The sequence below is a fragment of the Tachysurus fulvidraco genome, chromosome 2 (genome assembly GCF_022655615.1).
Source record: "Tachysurus fulvidraco isolate hzauxx_2018 chromosome 2, HZAU_PFXX_2.0, whole genome shotgun sequence".
Taxonomy (NCBI): Eukaryota; Metazoa; Chordata; class Actinopteri; order Siluriformes; family Bagridae; genus Tachysurus; species Tachysurus fulvidraco.
The window spans coordinates 35,496,312-35,515,135 of record NC_062519.1 but is presented as its reverse complement, the minus strand read 5'-3'; the positions used below and the strand labels follow the sequence as shown (position 1 = coordinate 35,515,135).

At 36.5% G+C, this 18,824-nt stretch overlaps 1 protein-coding gene across 1 annotated transcript in view; it reads right to left on the bottom strand.

Annotated features, from left to right (window-relative positions):
* Window positions 1-18,824, bottom strand: part of ntrk3b (neurotrophic tyrosine kinase, receptor, type 3b) — a 120,962-nt gene that overhangs the window by 87,055 nt on the left and 15,083 nt on the right. Inside the window, exons 2-3 of the mRNA XM_027162631.2 lie at window positions 6,532-6,606; window positions 3,694-3,765 (exon numbers count right to left, since the gene is read on the bottom strand). Coding sequence (XP_027018432.1) covers window positions 3,694-3,765; window positions 6,532-6,606 — 147 coding nt within the window. The remainder of the gene's footprint in view (window positions 1-3,693; window positions 3,766-6,531; window positions 6,607-18,824) is intronic.

Sequence of the window (18,824 nt, the reverse complement as noted above, 5' to 3'; positions counted from 1 at the left end):
AAACACTTCGGAGCAGAAAATAAGGTCATTGAAACATTGATCATTTCTACCTGAAGATTTAAAAGCCTTTTATTTATCACATCTACATAAGAGCACGGTGAAATTCTTTCTTTGCATACCCCAACTATGTTAAATTGTGGTCAGAGTGAAGGGTCAGCCATGATACAGCACCTTTGGAGCAGTAAGGGGTTAAGAGCCTTGCTCAAGGGCCCAACAGTGGCCAGCCACTGAAACGTATCACATTAATATTTTCTCACATCCTTAATACTTCTTCTATTGATGTGTAGAATGATAAGGAAATTGCCATAAAAATAACTCAGTATCAGTCGCTGTGTGTTAGGTTCTCAGCCTCTCTCATCACTGGCCTAAAATTAACACATTTTCTATGACATTATCCAGATATTATGGATTGTGTTTAAGATTTATAATATCATATGGTCCACTTCACTCTTGTTAAAGAAGATATCACCTATCAGAGGTATCAGAGCTATGGTATCAGAACTATGGCTGTTAGTTTCTACATTTCCACATAAAACATTAGATATTTTGGTATCAACTGGCTAAAATAGTCGACTAACTCGGCACATCTTGACTTAGTCATTTTATTCCATTCTTCCTTTCTCCAGGTCTATCAAACTGCAACGGGATCTCCTATATGCACAGCCCTCTTCAAGTCATTTCACAGGTTTGCTCTGTGCTCTATCTGGGCCATTCCAAAATGTTGACCTCCTTTCTCTGAAGACATTTATTTGTTGACTTTGTGCTTTGGGATGTTATCATGCTGGTAGTTAAACATTTTCTTCATCTTCAGCTGTGTAACAGAGACCTGAAACCTTTGTACCAAAATAGGTTGGTATTTGGAGTGAGCCATGATTTCCTCTATCTTCAATAGTGCTGTCCAAGCTGAAGAGAAACAGCCTGATAAAATGATGCTGCCACCACCATGCTTTATTATGGTTATGGCATTCTATGGGTGTCTTCAGCTGTCTTCATTTCATGCCAACAATTCTTTCAGAATTATGCCCAAGACATTTCACCTACTGTAGGTATCATCAGACCATAACAATTTTCCACATAGTTCAAGGTTATTAATGTGGGGTTGATTTTGTTTTTTGTTTTTTTGTGAAAAAGTGCCATCTAGCATCTAGCCAGCCTAGCTCATAGTCCACACATAAAAAAATATGAGAGAATCTTGTCACATGCACGGGGTGACCAGCACTTGCCAGATATTCCTGCACTCCCTTGAAAATTCCCATAGGTCTCTTGGCAGCGTCCCTGATACATTTTCTTCTTGTGCTTTCATCAATTTTGGAGAGACGCCCTGTTCTTGCTAATGTCACTGTGGTGTCCCATTTTCTCCACCTGTTAATGGTGGCCTTTACAGTGTTCCATGATACACATAATGATTTGAAAATTCTTTGGTTCCCCCTCTCTGATTTGTACCTTTCAACAACAAAATCTCATACATGCTATGTCAGATTTTTTTGTGGATCACTGCCTTGGTGTAACCAAAAAGATGTCAAGAAAATCCTTTAGAAACAGCTGAACTTTAGTTGGGTTTCATGAGAATCCCTACACTGATGACATTTTGAACATGAGAATGTGTGAATGTGTTACTTTGTGAAAAATTATCTAGACTACGCCATAGACCCTGTTAGTAATTCAATTATATTTTTCTAGGTGTTATAAAGACTGCACACATTTTTAGACAGGCAAACCTTTAGTAACTCAGGGCTCTGGTGAAGATTTGCAGTTTTGTGCCCTGAGCCTCTGATTGTGTTATGGCAAACGTCACAGATTATTAAATTCATTGCTACATGTCACTGCCATTGCATTAGCAACAATATCAAGTAGTTGTGTTGTTGTTGTTTTCTTCGATTGCATGGTGTAGATATCATCATATATTAAAACCAAATCTAAATTCAGTAAAATTGCTAGGAAATCCTACTCATGAGATACACTGTCATGTGGGAGTTAGGCGGTTGAGTCAGGTCGGGGTAAACACTTTATAATTGGCCCTGACTGAAAGAGGTGACATTGAAAGTAGTTTTGTTAAAGTGACATTTTCAGACAATGCATTACGTAGGCTGGTACAGAGTTAATGAGGGACAGACTTTTTAGTCCTCCCCAGTAGGACCTGACCTTTCCTCTTCCCCTATGACAGGAGGCCCTTCAGATTTTCACTGTCTTAGTATGGGGTGCAAGCTTTAAGCTTTGAAGCTGGCAGAATTATTTGAATACGAATTGCATATTTTTAAATGATACATTTTTAAACATACGTCAAATTAAATAAGGGCTTTTTTCTGTGATACATTTAATAAAGTAACTTTTTGACAGGGTTTATTTTCTTTGTTTTGAACTTGCTCGGGGAAAAATTCTAAAAAAGAAATAAAAAAAATTCTGATTTTTTATATATATATATATATATATATATATATATATATATATATATATATATATATATATATATATATATATATATAGGAAATGATGCATTAGTTGTTGCTTTCAGGTGAGAATCAAATTTAGTAACTGATTTGGAATTGTTCATTCATTCATTCTTTCATTCATTATTTTTAAATCTGCATTTTTAGCATAAAGAATCGTACATAAAAAAAAAAATATTACCCAGAAACAAATAAATAACTGAATTTCATATTTTGGAAAAAATCAAGTGGATTAAAACATTCAACTGTGCAGAAACTTTGTATAACAAAAGAATAATGTACAAGGAATCCTGAATGAAAATACTGAAACACAATCGACTAATCCACATGAAGGTCTGCACCAGCACAGTCAAACTGTTCATTGTTGGACTGATTGAAAGTCCACTGCCGGTGGGCTCAATCATTACAGTTTACAGCGAAATTAACAGTAATTTGAGCATTAAACACATATCAGTTGAATAAAATATCTATTGTAGTCAAACATATTAAAGTAAAATGCGTCATCCCGGTCACAAGCAGGAAAAGTATTGTGTCTTGTGGTATATAGTTGATTAAATGTGACTGTGGCTGTAATTTTCTTAGTGTAGCTAAAAACTTAATGTAGTTCAAAGTCTAATATTCATTGATCTATATTGTCTGCAGTGGTGCCCATTAACTGTGACACTTTTGTGCACATCAAGTGTGCAACTTCAGTTCATGGCATTTCAGAGTCCCTTTAAATCTGCATTGATGAAGCTCCCATCTTCGTCCTTAACGACTTCACAATTAGCATGTCCATCTGCTCCATTTGTGACTCGAGTGAAGACATCCTCTAAATGACTTTTATACCATTCATTAAATGCTGATGAGCTACTTCAACTCAGCCTGTCCGATTGTTTATAATAGCGGCTGTTACCGCCCACTTGACACCAGAGAACCAATTAGAAAATGACTGACCAAATATATCACCACAATGTCCAATCCAACTCTGCTCGGTTTACATTTACAACATTTGGCAGACACACTTATCCAGAGAAACTTATATTAAGCTAATTTATACAACCAAGCAGATGATGGTTAAGGGCCTTGCTCAAGGGCCCCATCAGTAGCAGCTTGGTATCATGGTCTCCGGATTTGAACTTACAGCAGTCCCTCAGTAGTCCAAACTCCAAACCGCTAAGCTACCCTTTTCCTAAATTAATAACCACAATTCTGTCATGCTTCCAATAATCTATAATCAGAAACAGGAAATTGAGATGATACTCACATGTAGCGGAGATGAGGGTTTTGTGCAAACGCACGTCCTTGAATGGTTCGTAGATTGCAGTTTGTGATAGTCCTGGGGAATATAAACACAACTGGCATCAAAGAAAGAACTTCATAGTCATGTTAAATAAGACGTGCAAACAGGTTTCAATTAGATTACCAAAGATAAAAGAACACAGATAGATTATTTATGTTTTTCAGGCCCATATCTTCCATCAACACAGCTGTCCATTCCATCGTTTCATATGAAGCCCTCTGTTATTGATCATTTGCGGAGGGTACTGCACGTTAAATGTTCAGAAATGAGAATGCCACCAGTTCATTAGGAGCTGCCAGGCTGATTTTCAGGGAATCATTAGAATAATGGTATCATCAGGGGCCACAATTTCACCTTGATTCTTTCCTGCAGCAGCTGCAATGAATAGTGGCTCCTGGAGAGCGGTAAATTGGCAGTCATGCCGGGGTTTTCATTACAGAAAGATCATGGAGAAATTGACTATACTTAACAAGTGATGAGTAGTCGTTACAGGATTGCCCTTATTACCATGGATGTAATGTGTTATAACATTTGTCCACTTCTGTAGCACGTGGTTGATAAGATAAAGGAGAAGCACAAACAACAATGTATATTTAGATGCAGGAATCGCATCCGAAACTGCATGAAAAACATGTGTTATAATGTCAGAAACTATAAAAGCATCCTCTTCCTCTTCCTGTTTTTACCAGGGGCATGAAGATTTGTTGGTATTTTCATTTCTGAAACTGAATTTTCAGTACCCTTTGTCTCTTGTTCTTGAGTCTGTACCTTTGCTGTTCTTCTAATGCCTTTTTTCAATGAATCGACAATATCGAGCAATTTAAAAAAAATTCTCATTCCAATGTCCCCATTAAAGATGTGCCAAAACATATAACATGTTGTGAAGATCACATATGTCAGATCAGCTTATTTTATTTCATGTTTTAGGGGTTTGTACCAAATTTCCACTAGGCTACATCTAAAGCTGTCACAGAGTGTCCAAATACAGAAACAAATACAGAAACAATCTCTGTCTCTCTTGGTGTTATATAATGAGAGCTTTTAGAATGTTAGGGAGGGATTTGAACAAAAGATGATGATGCTTTAACCTCAAGTGGGTTTGGCTGTTGATTCAGATGTGGAAGGGTGAATCACCCCCAAGGCGTAGGATGCACTAGGTGAGCCCAACAGGGGCAGGAGAAGAGTGCAACGCTAATGAGAAAAATGCAAATCGAAGTCAGGATCCATCACTTGTTCTTTCTTGTGAGGGATTAACAAGAAAGAGAGGACTTCACCGTTTTCTGGACAAGGACATAACAAGGAGAAAAAAGTGGGAGGAGTTGATGGTCAGCATGAGGATGGTTGTGGGATTAAGAGGAGGAATAGTGAAGCTCTGCACAGGACCTATAGTAAATATCATTGCTATATTGTCCAGTAAAGCTGTTATAATGTTTGGATTTAGGTTTATATATACTGGTATTTTCAAAATGTTTTTTAGCAAATAAAATTAATTCCTAATATTTATTTTATGAACACAATCCTACTAGTCAATAACAAAGCTCATTACTTAAACAGAGCTTTCAGTTAACACTACATCCATGTTATTATTTAAAGGATTGTTCAGTGAGTCATTTGAATATAACCTACAAAATCCATCTAACAGATATAATACTTTGATGATAATTGCCTGTGATTTTTATTGTAACAGAACAAAATGACAGACCCCTGAGTGTTCTCAGACCCCACTTTAAGAACCGTTGTTCTAAATGGCCTGATTAATAAGACCTTGCTATTTCTTAATTCAGTACATAACCCTCTCAGCCTTAATCAGCCCTTAGCTTCTGTAACTGAGGGTAGATCAAATGAGACCAATCAGTTTTTAAAAGCCATTTCTGGATGCTATGCCATTCGCACTGTGGGTTCGGTATGCTTCACTGAGTGTTAAAGCTGTTTTCAAACCCGGATGCTGTCCAGAATAGCAATCTCTCGACAGCAGCCTGGGGTTCGCTTCAAAAGGAAGGACTGGAAGTCGAATAATGTGATTGGTTCACCCTGTCATATCATTTCCTGTTTCACAGTGGCAGGTATCTTGGGAGGAAATTGAATGACTTCTAGATATATGGTGTGAAGAAAGCCATTTAAGAACAACAAGGAACATTGATCAATGTTGTTCCTAAGCCAGCAACTTCAACAGACCTGGACAGAAACGATTGTTTCAAAGATAAATAAACATAATTCTAATATTTTTCTTGGGGATCCATTTCAGCTTATTTGCTTGTAACAAATATCATAAAGTGGATTTTTTTGTTCCACTTTTGTGAAAAAAAGTTCAAAATGAAAAGTGTGAAAGAAGCTAGGCTAATTTCTTTCTAGCAGAGACTGTAGATTCACTGATGATTCAGATGATTACAACGAGTGAAACATCACCTAGATTTTGTGTTTTTGGGCTGAAAATTTTAGCTTTTACATCTGTAACACGTTATCATTAGTGACAAAGAAGCATTTTAAATACAGCCAAGGATGTAATAATTCGGAAAAAGGTGGATTATTATACACTTATTATCATTCCTTTTTTTCCCAAGAAGGAGCAAATTAATTAAAAGTAGTCAGACTAAGCAAACATGGTCCAATTAAGACAAAAAATTACCCAAAAAGACAAAAGTGGATATATACATGACTACATAGCTGTAATCACATGGTAATCATTTGCGAAAACAAAATTAGATGGTATATGTAATTAGATATGTAGCTAATTAATAGATAGTATACAAGGACTTGAGCTTGTTTTATTAATGCATTTGAATTTACTAATGTGCCACTCACAGCCGCTGGAGTCCTGTGTACAGCTCCATATCAACGTCCTTTAGGATCTGCAGTCCTGTCCAGTTCTCTATGTGTCTGCAAAGGCAACAGAGAAGAAAAAGAAGTGAATGCAATTGACACCAATTTATTCAGCAGGGGATGGAAATATTTGTGTCTCCATGTGCCATCAATGCTGGGTGCATTTCTCCAGTAGATGGTCCCTGTGGTTTTGAATAATGCAAAAATAAAAGCCTCTGTTACACCTGTGAAATATATATACAGCATAGAGAACAACAGCTGCAATTCTTCTTGGGTGAAGTAGACAGCCTAAGGGAGTGATTGTTGGCAAACCCCACAACCACACAAGTAATTAGAGCAAATCAATCAATTTCTCAGACCCACTGTGAACACTAAGGTCACAATCAAAGCAACAACAAATGCTATATGTTATCAGCTGCAGTAAAATGCTTTTTTTTTATTGTATTGCTGTTTATTTCTGCATAAACAACATCTGAAAAAAAGTGCTGTGAGATCCAGTGAATGTCAGAGGACATAAAATGTCTTGACGTTCCAGCTAAAACAAACGCAGTCTAGGCAAAAGAAAAAAATCATTCCTACAGAGATATTGCATATTCTGCTGACAGACGGACTCCACATACCGAATAAAAACCTTCTCAGTTGCACGCATGTGCACACTGCTGTGCTCATCCACTCCCTGGCAAGCCTACGAGCCCCTGAAAGCAGACTCCAGCACAGTGGATCTGGCAGATTTAATGTTTCTGTTTACAGCAGGGAAGAGGGTGACACTTTACAAATGAGTTGCACTGCGGTTAATGTAATACAGGAGAGGCCACCGTGCCTTACTGGCCCTCGGTTTCAGACAGCCTCCTTAGGCCTGTAATTTCCCCAAAGAGCCTTGATGGCGGGCTCACTCTAATATGAGCTCAGCAGTACACTAAGCCGCCTGCCTTAAAACCAAATTGCAGTTGATTGCCTGGCCCTTTTTAACAATACACAGTGGTGCATGCAGCTCATCCGAGACGCTCTGGAGATCTGAGTTGGGAAGAAAAGGTCAGTCCATCACAAAACAGGAATAACATGAAATATTCAACTGTTCTCTGAACCTTAAAACGAGTTTAGCATGAGCTTAGCTCAGCAGGTAACTATATCTATAAGACTGCAACAAGTGCTAATAGTGGTCCATTGGGGCAGTAGTCACTCTGCCCCATGCGCACTCTATAAACATCTGTAGCTGAAAAGTATTAGTAGACAGAAACATTGCCAGGGTCACAGTTATTTACACTATGTCAATAATTTTTTTTTCCTATGCAAAGATTAATGGAAGGTTGAAAAAAATCTTATTAACGTCTATATGATGTGGAGATTTGTGTGGTGCTTGAGATGTATTTGGGCTGGAACCTGGTAACGCTGTCTCATGATATTACATTTTCTATGTTTATCTTGAAAAGCTGCTAAACTATAGCCAGATAAATGTATGTTATCTTCTCTCAACTGTCTATTATGAGGTTACTCGAAAATATTTAGTAAATAGTAGCTTGTCACATAAGTGTTTTAGCCTCATGAATGAAATGTTATCCTGTCCCATCAAAATCTAGGGTCACAAGCTGCTAACAACTGTGCTAACCTCCATGTTGGCTTACGCACAATACGGATAAAAAAAGACCACACGAAATTCACTCAAGAATGAATCTAAATAATCAAATCACCCCAATCCAATTTAAAACCTTATCTCATCTATGATTGTGGTAAAGTACATCTTCCAGTTTACACTTCACAATGGTTTGTACCCTGTTATCTTTTCCAATAATCACGACTGAACATGATTAATGACTTTGTTTTAATGATCTCTGGCCAAGGTACATGTAATTTGATGAAAGAACATTTAATAAAAACAAACTGTCTGAGAAGCGCACTGCTGGCATTGATCTATGTTCTTTTCAATCTGAAGCCTAGCATTGTGCAGCAGTCATCCAGGGAGAGAAATTCCCGGATGCTTTAGGGACTGGATGAATTTAGTCTGGAAACTTCAGAGTCACTTAGCGGACAAGTATTGTGAGGTGTTTGGCATATTTCTTTTTACTTTTTTCTACTATAACAGCCAAGGTTTTAAAATAGAAACACTGCTTTGTGACACAGAACTCTGTACCTGTTTCTATGGCAGGTTTTTAAAATTTTCCATTGCTCAGTCCTGAAACACTAAAGCAGCGTAAAAAATACGTGTTGATTTTTAAAGTTAGCATTTTTGCAGTCAAGCAGGTTTCAGATCGTGGTTTCTGACATGTATGACATGCTGCTGTTATCTATAGAGTGGTTAAAGGATATTGTAGAGCTAACTATTACTCACTTTAAGTAAGTCTAACATAACATTGGGGCAAATATCTCCAGTGACTTGCTGTGACCTGCATTTTATTGTAATATTTACACTTCAAGAAAAATCAAGACTGTAATGTTTCATGGAAAATTAACCCACATCTACAGTATAACCAAAGGCTCTGATTGGACAGTGATTGCATTTCAGTATGGGATGACTGCAGTGCACTGTTGAAAGTGAACTACAATCCAATGCAGAATTACTTTCACTCCTTATGTGAAGTCAGCATTTATTTCAAAAAGCAACACCTTTCTGACTGCTGAAGAAAGTGAAGTACAAGCAATGCAGAAAAAAAAAAGGTTTTGCTTTTTGGGTTTGCTTTTTATGTCCTCACATCACAAACGAAAATCAATACTTCTGTCTATTGCAGTCCTTTTTTTTTCTTGTAGTATGATTGCTTTTTTATCTGGAATCTTCTCGATATACACAGAGTGTCTAATGTCTTTTCTACACCTTTTTGACCACAAGCATTTGAATCTTGACTTTTTGATTTTCAGTGTTTATGCATGTCAGTGTGTTAGATTCAAAAAGCAAGGTACACCACAAGGAACACTATAAGTTTTGATTAGTATGGTCGCCCACTTTTTTTTTTTTTACAAGTATATGATACATTTAAATCCTAATTATTCGCAATAAGTAGATGTCATGTACTTAACAGATACAAATATGAGTCATACAGTTTTCTTTTTTCTTTTTTGGTCATCTGGTTAAGACTAGAGGTGTGCACTGATACTGAGATCCCATAGGACATAAAAGCAGGAGGTTTACATTTAATTGCAGGTGCAAGTAAGCTGTCAGTTATAAAGCTCATGCGACAGAAACCATGAATGTGAGACACCGTGCATCGTACTTGCATTGTTGCCTCATTCCTCCTTAGTAACTGCCTGGCTATGATTGAAATAGTTTAACTTAAGGCTACATCTACATTATTCTGGATAAATGTAAAAATATATCCTTTTCTCTATGTTTTGGCCTTCTGTCCACACTGAGAGGCTGTTTTTGTGCAGAGAGAACCGATCATTTCAAAAATGCTCTCCCAAGTAGATACTTTGGATAACAGTAAGAAAACTGAGAGATTATTAAAAACAATGGCATAATTTTAGTCATTTTATGCAGTCATGTGACATTCAGCTAAATACAAATAACTTTATAGTATTGAGTTACCCACAGCAACAACTCCACATCTTTGTATTTCCATTTAAAAAGCACTGTAATTTTCTCCAACTTTTTCCCCAACTGAAGCGTAGATGGACAATTTTAAGAAAACATTTGATAATGCTCTATTCAGATTAACATGGACATAGCTTAAGCCATTAGTATTAATTTCTCTCACTCACTCATTTTCTACCGCTTATCCAAACTACCTCGGGTCACGGGGAGCCTGTGCCTATCTCAGGCGTCAACGGGCATCAAGGCACGGGGAGAACATGCAAACTCCGCACACACAAGGCGGAGGCGGGAATCGAACCCCAACCCTAGAGGTGTGAGGCGAACATGCTAACCACTAAGCCACCGTGCCCCTAGTATTAATTAAAATTTTGGAAAATAATTAAAATAAATTCAATAAATGAAATTTGTTTAAAATATTGTAAATATTGTAGGGAGGTACAAATAATGCAGATGAGGTCAAATTGCCAAAGACAGAATTCACAGTCCATGCTGAAGGTACTGCTATTTATACTGCTGTGGTTTGTACTGCCTCGGTGTTTTCCAGTGTTTCTGTGGGCAGAGTGGTTAAAATATATTTCCATATACTTATCTGAATAGATATACAATGGATATGGGTATGTGGATCAGTAAACCTATACAGATGCAGACTATGACATTATACAAAGCACAATACAATAGCACTTTCACTGTGGACATTTTATTGCCAGCTGCAAGAGGGCCTCCTCCTACATATTTTAAATATCCGTTTCTGTTTCTCTCCTTTTTATTATGGTAATGGTGGCTCAAATGATTTAGCCCCAGCACTGCCAAGCTTCTCTTGAACCCTCTCTCTACTCCAGTGTGCTGTATGATGGCTGACCCTGTGCTATGACCCCAATTTCCTAATCTGGTTTAAGTGAAGATGAGAATTTTACTCTGCTGTAATATATATGTGACAAATAAAGGCTTCTTGTTCATTTCCTGTGTTTGTGCACATGTGTCTTATGTGCTCCTTGATCAGGTTCCCTAAATATATTCTGTTTCCTACTCCTTCAGTTGATTAGAGTCTGTTATTAGTTATTAAGACTTCTTTTGTTACTATGAATCTTGCCTTGACTTTGTTTGTCTAATTGGCTTTATATATATATATATATATATATATCTATATATATATATATATATATATATATATATATATATATATATATTGTAAGTTTTACCCGTGAACACCCACACATGTTTACATATCTACACTGATCGCACACTTTATTAGCAGCTCAATGTATAAAATCCTACAGATACAGGTGAAGAGCTTAATTTTTATACTTCTGTGGGTGGAAATGCATTATTACTATCTCAGTATAGTGAAGTATTAAAGAATGTTTTGTCAGATTTTGCAACTTTCAAACAGTTAAAAAAATTATGGGACCTGAATGTGGTTTTCTTGTATGACCATTAAAATCTATCTCTGTGAAAATTAACCAGTCCTGATAAATACTAAAATGTTATATTGGATTATACAGTTATGATACCGTGAATTCTTCCATACTTCCTGATCTCTATTTCTTATCTCATAATTTGTGCGGTTTTCCATTGTATTTTATGTTTTACCTCCTTTCTGTTTCTTAAAAAAAGTAACAGAATGAAAGAGTTTCCATTATCTCCTGTAGGTGCATGTGATGATAAAAGGACAGCATGACATTTTTCATTACATGAGTATCTCAGTCACTCTCTCAGACTCTATTTTTCTTTCTTCTCTCTCGTCTACTAGACAATGCAGTAACTACACTAACTAACCAAATAAAAAATACGCAAAGCGACAAGCTTGGAATATGGTAAATTTGGCTTTCCCCTCTTTGACTTCTCTTTCAGAGAAAAGAAAAGGTGAAAAGGGGTCAAAGCAAAGTTGGCCGTTCAACATTTAAAATGAAAGCCCCTAAAAGGTCCAACATTATAAACCAATTGTGTGACATTAGCCTCATACTACGTAATGCATCATGGAAGAGATTTCTGAGATTGTATTAAGATATACAAGCTTGTAGGTACTAATGTGATTTCATAATTCAATTAATGTGTAATTTGGTATGGTATAATAAGTATGACTTAGTATAGTTTAGATAAGAAGATCCATTGGATCTTGTATTGTTGTTTGTGTAGTAATTGGAACAGGGAATAATCTTTATTAAAGCCCTATTGTCTACACCAAGTTCCAAAGTGCCAGCACTGGTGGTTTTTCCATCTATAGAAAAAGTTAATGACTTGTACAGTTACTGTACAGTAGCAATGACTGTTCAATTACTCAAGTCTCCTGCAAGTAAGCCTACTTAGACCCTCCTTAGATCAGCATTTTCAGTGATGTTCAGAGTAAGTTATCTGAAATCAACAACAAATAAAAGCTAAGTATCTGTATTACTGAAAATATATTATTGTGGATGCTGCATTTTGCAAACTTGCTTAATTAAATTCAGAGGCCAAAAATGTGAAAACCTTTTGCTTGCTTGAAACTTCACACAAGAAACTTATTGTGACTTATGTGATTAATAGATCACATATCTAATTAATGATTGCAAGTACATCTTCCACATTCTGTATCTCCCTACAGTACCCTTTTATTACAAATACCTAAAGGGCCTTAGACCCAGAAAGGCAGATGGGAAAATATTTTTTGTCATGGTCAGCTTTCTGCTGAGGAAAATCATAAGGCTCAATGTCTCTGTAACATGGCATTATAAGTTAAAAAAGGATAAAGGCTGGCAAGAAAACAAAGCAGGCCTTCAATATCTCTTCAATAACAGTCCGAGGTTGTGCAATGTATAGACTCTGGCCAGCAATACAAGGGGGCCTGATGTTGGCGATGTTCCCAGCCTCACTCTTTGTAAGGGGAAATGATTTAATCAGCTGTCTTGATAGTCGATCTGAGATCTAGATCGTAGATCTGAGGCCTCATGGGTCTCATTGTGTATTTAGTCTTCACCCTCATACCCTGATGGTACTGTCAGACGAGAATTACCGTTACAGAATAACAAGGATTGGAAGCTGGAGCCAACTACAAAACACAAAGTGACATCTCACTTGTACCTGTTTATCCCACAAGAGTAAGGAGATACAGTTTTACAGCCCACATTACCATATTATCTTAGTCACTACTACAAATGAGAACAGCAAAAGCTCAGCAGCACTACAATAGGATCAACCAGTGATTTACACAGGGTATATCTCAGGGTCTTTAATACAAAAGATATTACTATTAAGAGAACTTTAAAAAGCAAGTAGCTTGGGACAATGTACAAACACTTGAGAAGAGGTTAAGGAGAAGATGAAGAAGAAATCCAAGATAGCAATGCTCTCTTGGTGGAAGTGATATCAGTACTCATTCTCCAAACATCAGAGCAACTCTAGCCAATCATCTGAGAGCTATAGGATAAGGAAGAAGGTAGAAGGTAGTTTGCACTTTTTAAACGATAAAGACTGTAACAATGTTAAACGTTGTTAGTTTCCTCTGATTACAGCCATTTCCTAGTCTTAAAGTCATGAAGATTTTGCTATGTTCATTAACATGGGTGAGAATTACCCATAAGCCAGTGCAAGTACACTGAGACATGCAGCAACACCGTGATGTGCTGTAATTCACTTTATGTGTATTTTTGTGTGCTTCTGCATGAACGTCATACATTTTGCATATTGCAGGGGATGTAAATCGAAAATAAACATGCACTGGCAATAATTTGATTATTGAAAACTTTGAGTTGTAGTGAGATTTGGTTATGAGGTTATGACAAACTAACACCTGTCCTGAGATAGTTTTTTTATTTTCTACTACATGATAGCCTAATAGAGCACAAGATTATGAAACCTAATAACTAAAGGTTATCACATGTTCCACCAAATAATGGAAGTGAAGAGCTGAGTTTCAATTCATAAGGACCAGTATTAAACTCTAATACGCTGGTGAAAGGTAATCTTTTGTTCCCTTGCTTAGAAGTGTTAATGATTCATACTTTCAGCTTCTGCTTAATGTTACTAAAAATATTCAGTGTAACTCAACGTGGACAATCTGTAAAGTCAGCCATGACAAGATGGTAGCACTTTGATGTGCTATACTTACATACATTTAAGTTTCTTATATTTATGGATATGACATTTAAACAGTGCATTATGGTTTAGATATTTTGTTAATAAATCCTTATAGCACCTTATAATATAACAGCATAAAAAAATCTAATAATCATGCATGAATTTGGGAAAGTATCCCATTAAACAAATCTGATCAGCGTCACATTAATTTCAGCTCTCCCTGTTGAGCATGGCCAGACAAACCTCTGGTCCTAAAACACTGACTGATCTAACTATCAAAACATTAGATTTTATCTAGTTTTAGTGTTAGCATAGTAGAATTTCTCATGGTTTTTCACATTTCGTATCACATCCACATACTAGTATCTGTATATTAAGAAACAGTGAACCATACCGATTTAGTATTTTCTTGTGTATCCTGTAAGCTCTGCATGCTGTTTTTCTTCTTCTTCTTTTTTTTTTTTTGGTATTATTTTTGATTTTTGCTCATGGTTATAAGAAGAGATCCTACTGTTTGCGTTTCCAGCAGAAATAAAACAAGCAATTTGATTCTTGGCTCCTGCTCACTGCTTTGTCACATTGTGGTGGTTTGAAGAAATTTAATCTGTGATAAGCATTCATGTAATTTGCTGCTTTAGAACAACAAATCAAATATCATTTTTTTGCTAATATCTTTATTTAAAAATGCTATGTTAAATCTAACTTGGGTTATCAAATCGATATATACATTACTTAGATCCATGAAGACACATGGCTGAAACTACCTTAGGAATTTCATTGCAACCTTTTTACAGAAAGTCTTTTCTTTCAGCTATGTTGGTAGAATCAAATTAGACAAGAAATAATTATTAAATAAAGTCTTGCAGCATGGCTGCTGTATTACAATGCTTTTGGCAGACAAATCAATCATAGCTAAGTGCTTTCTCCACTAACATCTTTCCAAAGATAGGCATTGTATCAGCATACAGAATAGAATTAATGGCAGCATCGTGGCTCCAGAGTTCTCGGTTTGAGCCTGTGCTTGTTTTAATGTTTGTGTTGTGTTTCTCATGTTTTGCCATTTTCCTCCTGGTTCTTCAGGTTTCTCCAACCTAACAAATGTATGCAGTAAATTAGTGGGTGAATCTGCGCTGCACTGGACCGTGCGCCATGTGAACCCAGGATAGGCTCTAGATTCACCATGACCCTGACCAGGATAAATGGTTTACTGAAGATGAATAATAAATGAATGAGAATAGAAGAGGGACTTTACAGGGTATGTCCAAAAAGCTGCCCACAGAACGCATTAAGGCATTACCATGTGAGCATTATGTTTGTGAACTAATTAAGATGTAATTGGTTATGAATTAATATTAGATATTAATTAATGTTTGATTTTCCCTGTGATGGTAATGTATTAGCCTAAATCAGTATCCTGGCAATGTTGTGATGCACCACTGCCTTCAAAGCATGTTTTAAACATTTCCTTTACAAACAAGTACCTTTACAATTCATAAAGGCTTCCTTCTAGGCCAGTGACTGATGAGATAGTAAAGGCAGCAAGCATCAAGCCAGCTATTTCAAAGACAACCATTGTTCAGTTACAGTGTGTTGGAAATTTATGTTTGGTCTGACTGTGGAAAACCACACAACATGCAGTCAGACAAAACATGAAAAGAACAGAGTTTACAAAGGAAATGTTTTGGATTTTTTTTTGTGTGTATCAACTATCAGCAGCCAAAACATCACCTAGGTGAGGGCTACAATTCAGGGTGAGATCAAATTCAGAGTGACAACGGCGTCTTGGGTCTTGCACTATGTACAAGCCTTGAACATCAAATCAAACTGCTTTTTTTCATGGCCTATAATCCTTACTGGATAAGTGTGTCTATTTTTTTATATTTAAATTCCAAAACCTGGGTATAATAATAAAGAAGACACTTTCCACAAACCTTTTTTCACATCGAAACTTTAAGCTTTCAAATTAAATCAACCTCTGGCTGGCCTTCATACAAATGCTTTCTGTGTAATCCGTGAAGGTGAGACTGTTGTCTAAACGCATTGTAGTCATTCACAATTTCCTCTAGTTGGCTATAGAGAAAGAAATAGTGTAATAAGGTTAGCGCAGTTCCATCAAATCTAAAGCAGACTTTGATGTCTGTTCAGAAAGACTTTTATATGTGAACTCATCTGCACATTCATGTGCCATTCAATATTTCAATGAAATCAAAGATACGTCATCCAAATCAATTATCAATTACCTTTGTCCAACTTGGGTCCATATCCCTGCTATGATTGTAGCTCTGAAATGTAACTCCTTGTTTTGTAAAGGCACAGTTTCCTTTTGAGGTACTCTGATTCTGACTCCTATTTACTGTTTGATTACAATAATAGCACTAGGTATGAATAACTAGGTTTGCTGTGGGTGGTAAACTGGTGCAATCACACTTCATGTTGTGTGTACTGTGGCGGTGTATTGTGTATCCTACGTATTTAGAACCATTTCTACCATACATAGTAATGGACGCCACACAGGAGAGCATGTACTTGGAGATTAAATGCATCATTCAAAATGGTGGTGATGAGGTTGAAGTAGTAGGAGTGAGTCAATTGAGTAGTGAGCTACTGAGCAAAAAGCTAATGGATTAAAGGCTCTATCTACAGGAATCCAATTTTTTTTATTTGAAACTAAAGCTCAGAAGATGTGAAACAAATTCCTAAAGCATAGTAATGCAGTTTCTTATACACTGTGGTTGCAAACGGGAGCAAGGTAATGTATTTTATTTGTCAAATTAGCACCTGCAGCCAGAATAAAACAAAGCCAACACAACACCTTCACTGCCTGCTTCTCTGCCTGCCTCTGCACTGAATTTGCTAATAAGAAATGAAATGCTTATTTTAGTCATTTGTCCTATGAGCCTAAGTAAACACATGGTAAATATATGATATGCAGAGATATGAGTTGTGATGACACTTCTGCCAGAAATAGCTAACTGTAGCCCAGGAGTGTTAATCTCAGATCCAACAGTGCCATAGCTCTACAGAGATTTGTGATCTGCCTCTTTTAGACAGAGTAAATTCAGCTCTCAGTAATTAGCTGATGAACTGAATTATATTTGGAATTGTGGCCCTGTCACTGAGACTTTTTAGGGAAATCAGAGAAGCTCTGGCCGGTTCATGAAGGGATGCTTTGTTCATATATTGAAAGTTGCTGTCTATTCAGAAATGCTCTTGAGTATAGCTTTCAGTATGTAAGAGCTCTAAAGAAGTGATTTCTTGTTGAAAATGAATCACGGGATACTCTGATTTTTTATTTTTATTTTTATTTTTTTTACTTTTGCATGCTCTGAATAAATTATTTTATTTTTTTACAGAAATAACTGCCAAAAGTGAACTAATAAATAAAAAAATTAACATAAATATTTTTTTCTACAATTATTTTGTTGTGTGTTTGCTTAACTGGCTCACAAAAAAAACATGCATTTTTATCAAGCTGTAGGCAATGCCATAAAATTACCTTGGCTGAAACAGCTACAGAGCACAATATGCTCTATTAGACTGCAAAAATTAAAATCCTCGACAATAGTGGATGGTTGGTGAACCATGGCCATACATTTCCATTATACTTTGAGCTTTAGTACATTTAGCACATTTGTCAACAACAAATTTGTCAATTTGTCATCTTTTTTTAGTCTAGAATCTTTATAATCTTTAACACTGATGACGGTTAGATGGCTAGTCTAAGCTCAATTACCAGGCTAGCATAGAAAACCTCAAGTGTAAGTGTACTTACTACATTTGAGAACTCACTTCTCAAGTAAGAATCATTTCTCAAAGATGGCCACAAATTCTACTTCAAGCTTGCAGTGTTGTGACCCTCCTGGACTGAAGTCTGACACCTATGCTGATTGTCTGTCCAAATCTGTTGTCCCATCTGGAACACCTACACTTTGATTTCCTGACTGTTCAAGAAAATGGATGTTGGTTTGTGAATACTTCATGCCAAAAAAAGCTCTTTCCAGAGACCATAGTGAGACCCAGAGGTCACCTGTTATGCTCTTTGTACTCTGGAAAGCTTTCATGTTTACATGAATAAGTCAACAACTCCAGCAATAACGATATCTCGCCATTACTGCCTCAGTCTGTATGTGCACCAGCCTCAGTCTGAAAGTTTACTTTATTTTGTGCTTATCACGTCCGTTAAATATATATATTTATATTTATATATAAATGTACTGTTTTTAAGACAAGCCTGCATAACTTCATCGGCAGGATGTTACTGCCATTTAACTTTAAATTTATTCAAACTATGTGATGTCACACCAAATTGCAACCCGATAATGAAAACTTGCTTTGAAATTTTCTATGGCTGTGTTTTGAGTAATGGGTAATATATCTTTGCTGACAGTTCTATCATGTATGGTGTCATCCCAAATCAGGACGTACCATATCACAGAATCACATCCGTGGAAATCTGAGCTAAAATTAAAACTTTTACTTCATTGATTAGCTGTATGCTGCTAATCTATGGTCTTCTCACTCTAAGAGCAACATGCATTACATGCAAGAACAAATACATTCACAACTTTATTCCCCTTATTATTTTTTAAATAAAGAAAGGCTATTACTGTGTAAATTCATGTTGAGCATGATGTGGACCAGCACCCACAGACTAAACCCCCAAGACTCCCAGAGAGAGTAATGACCAAGATGTGATTAT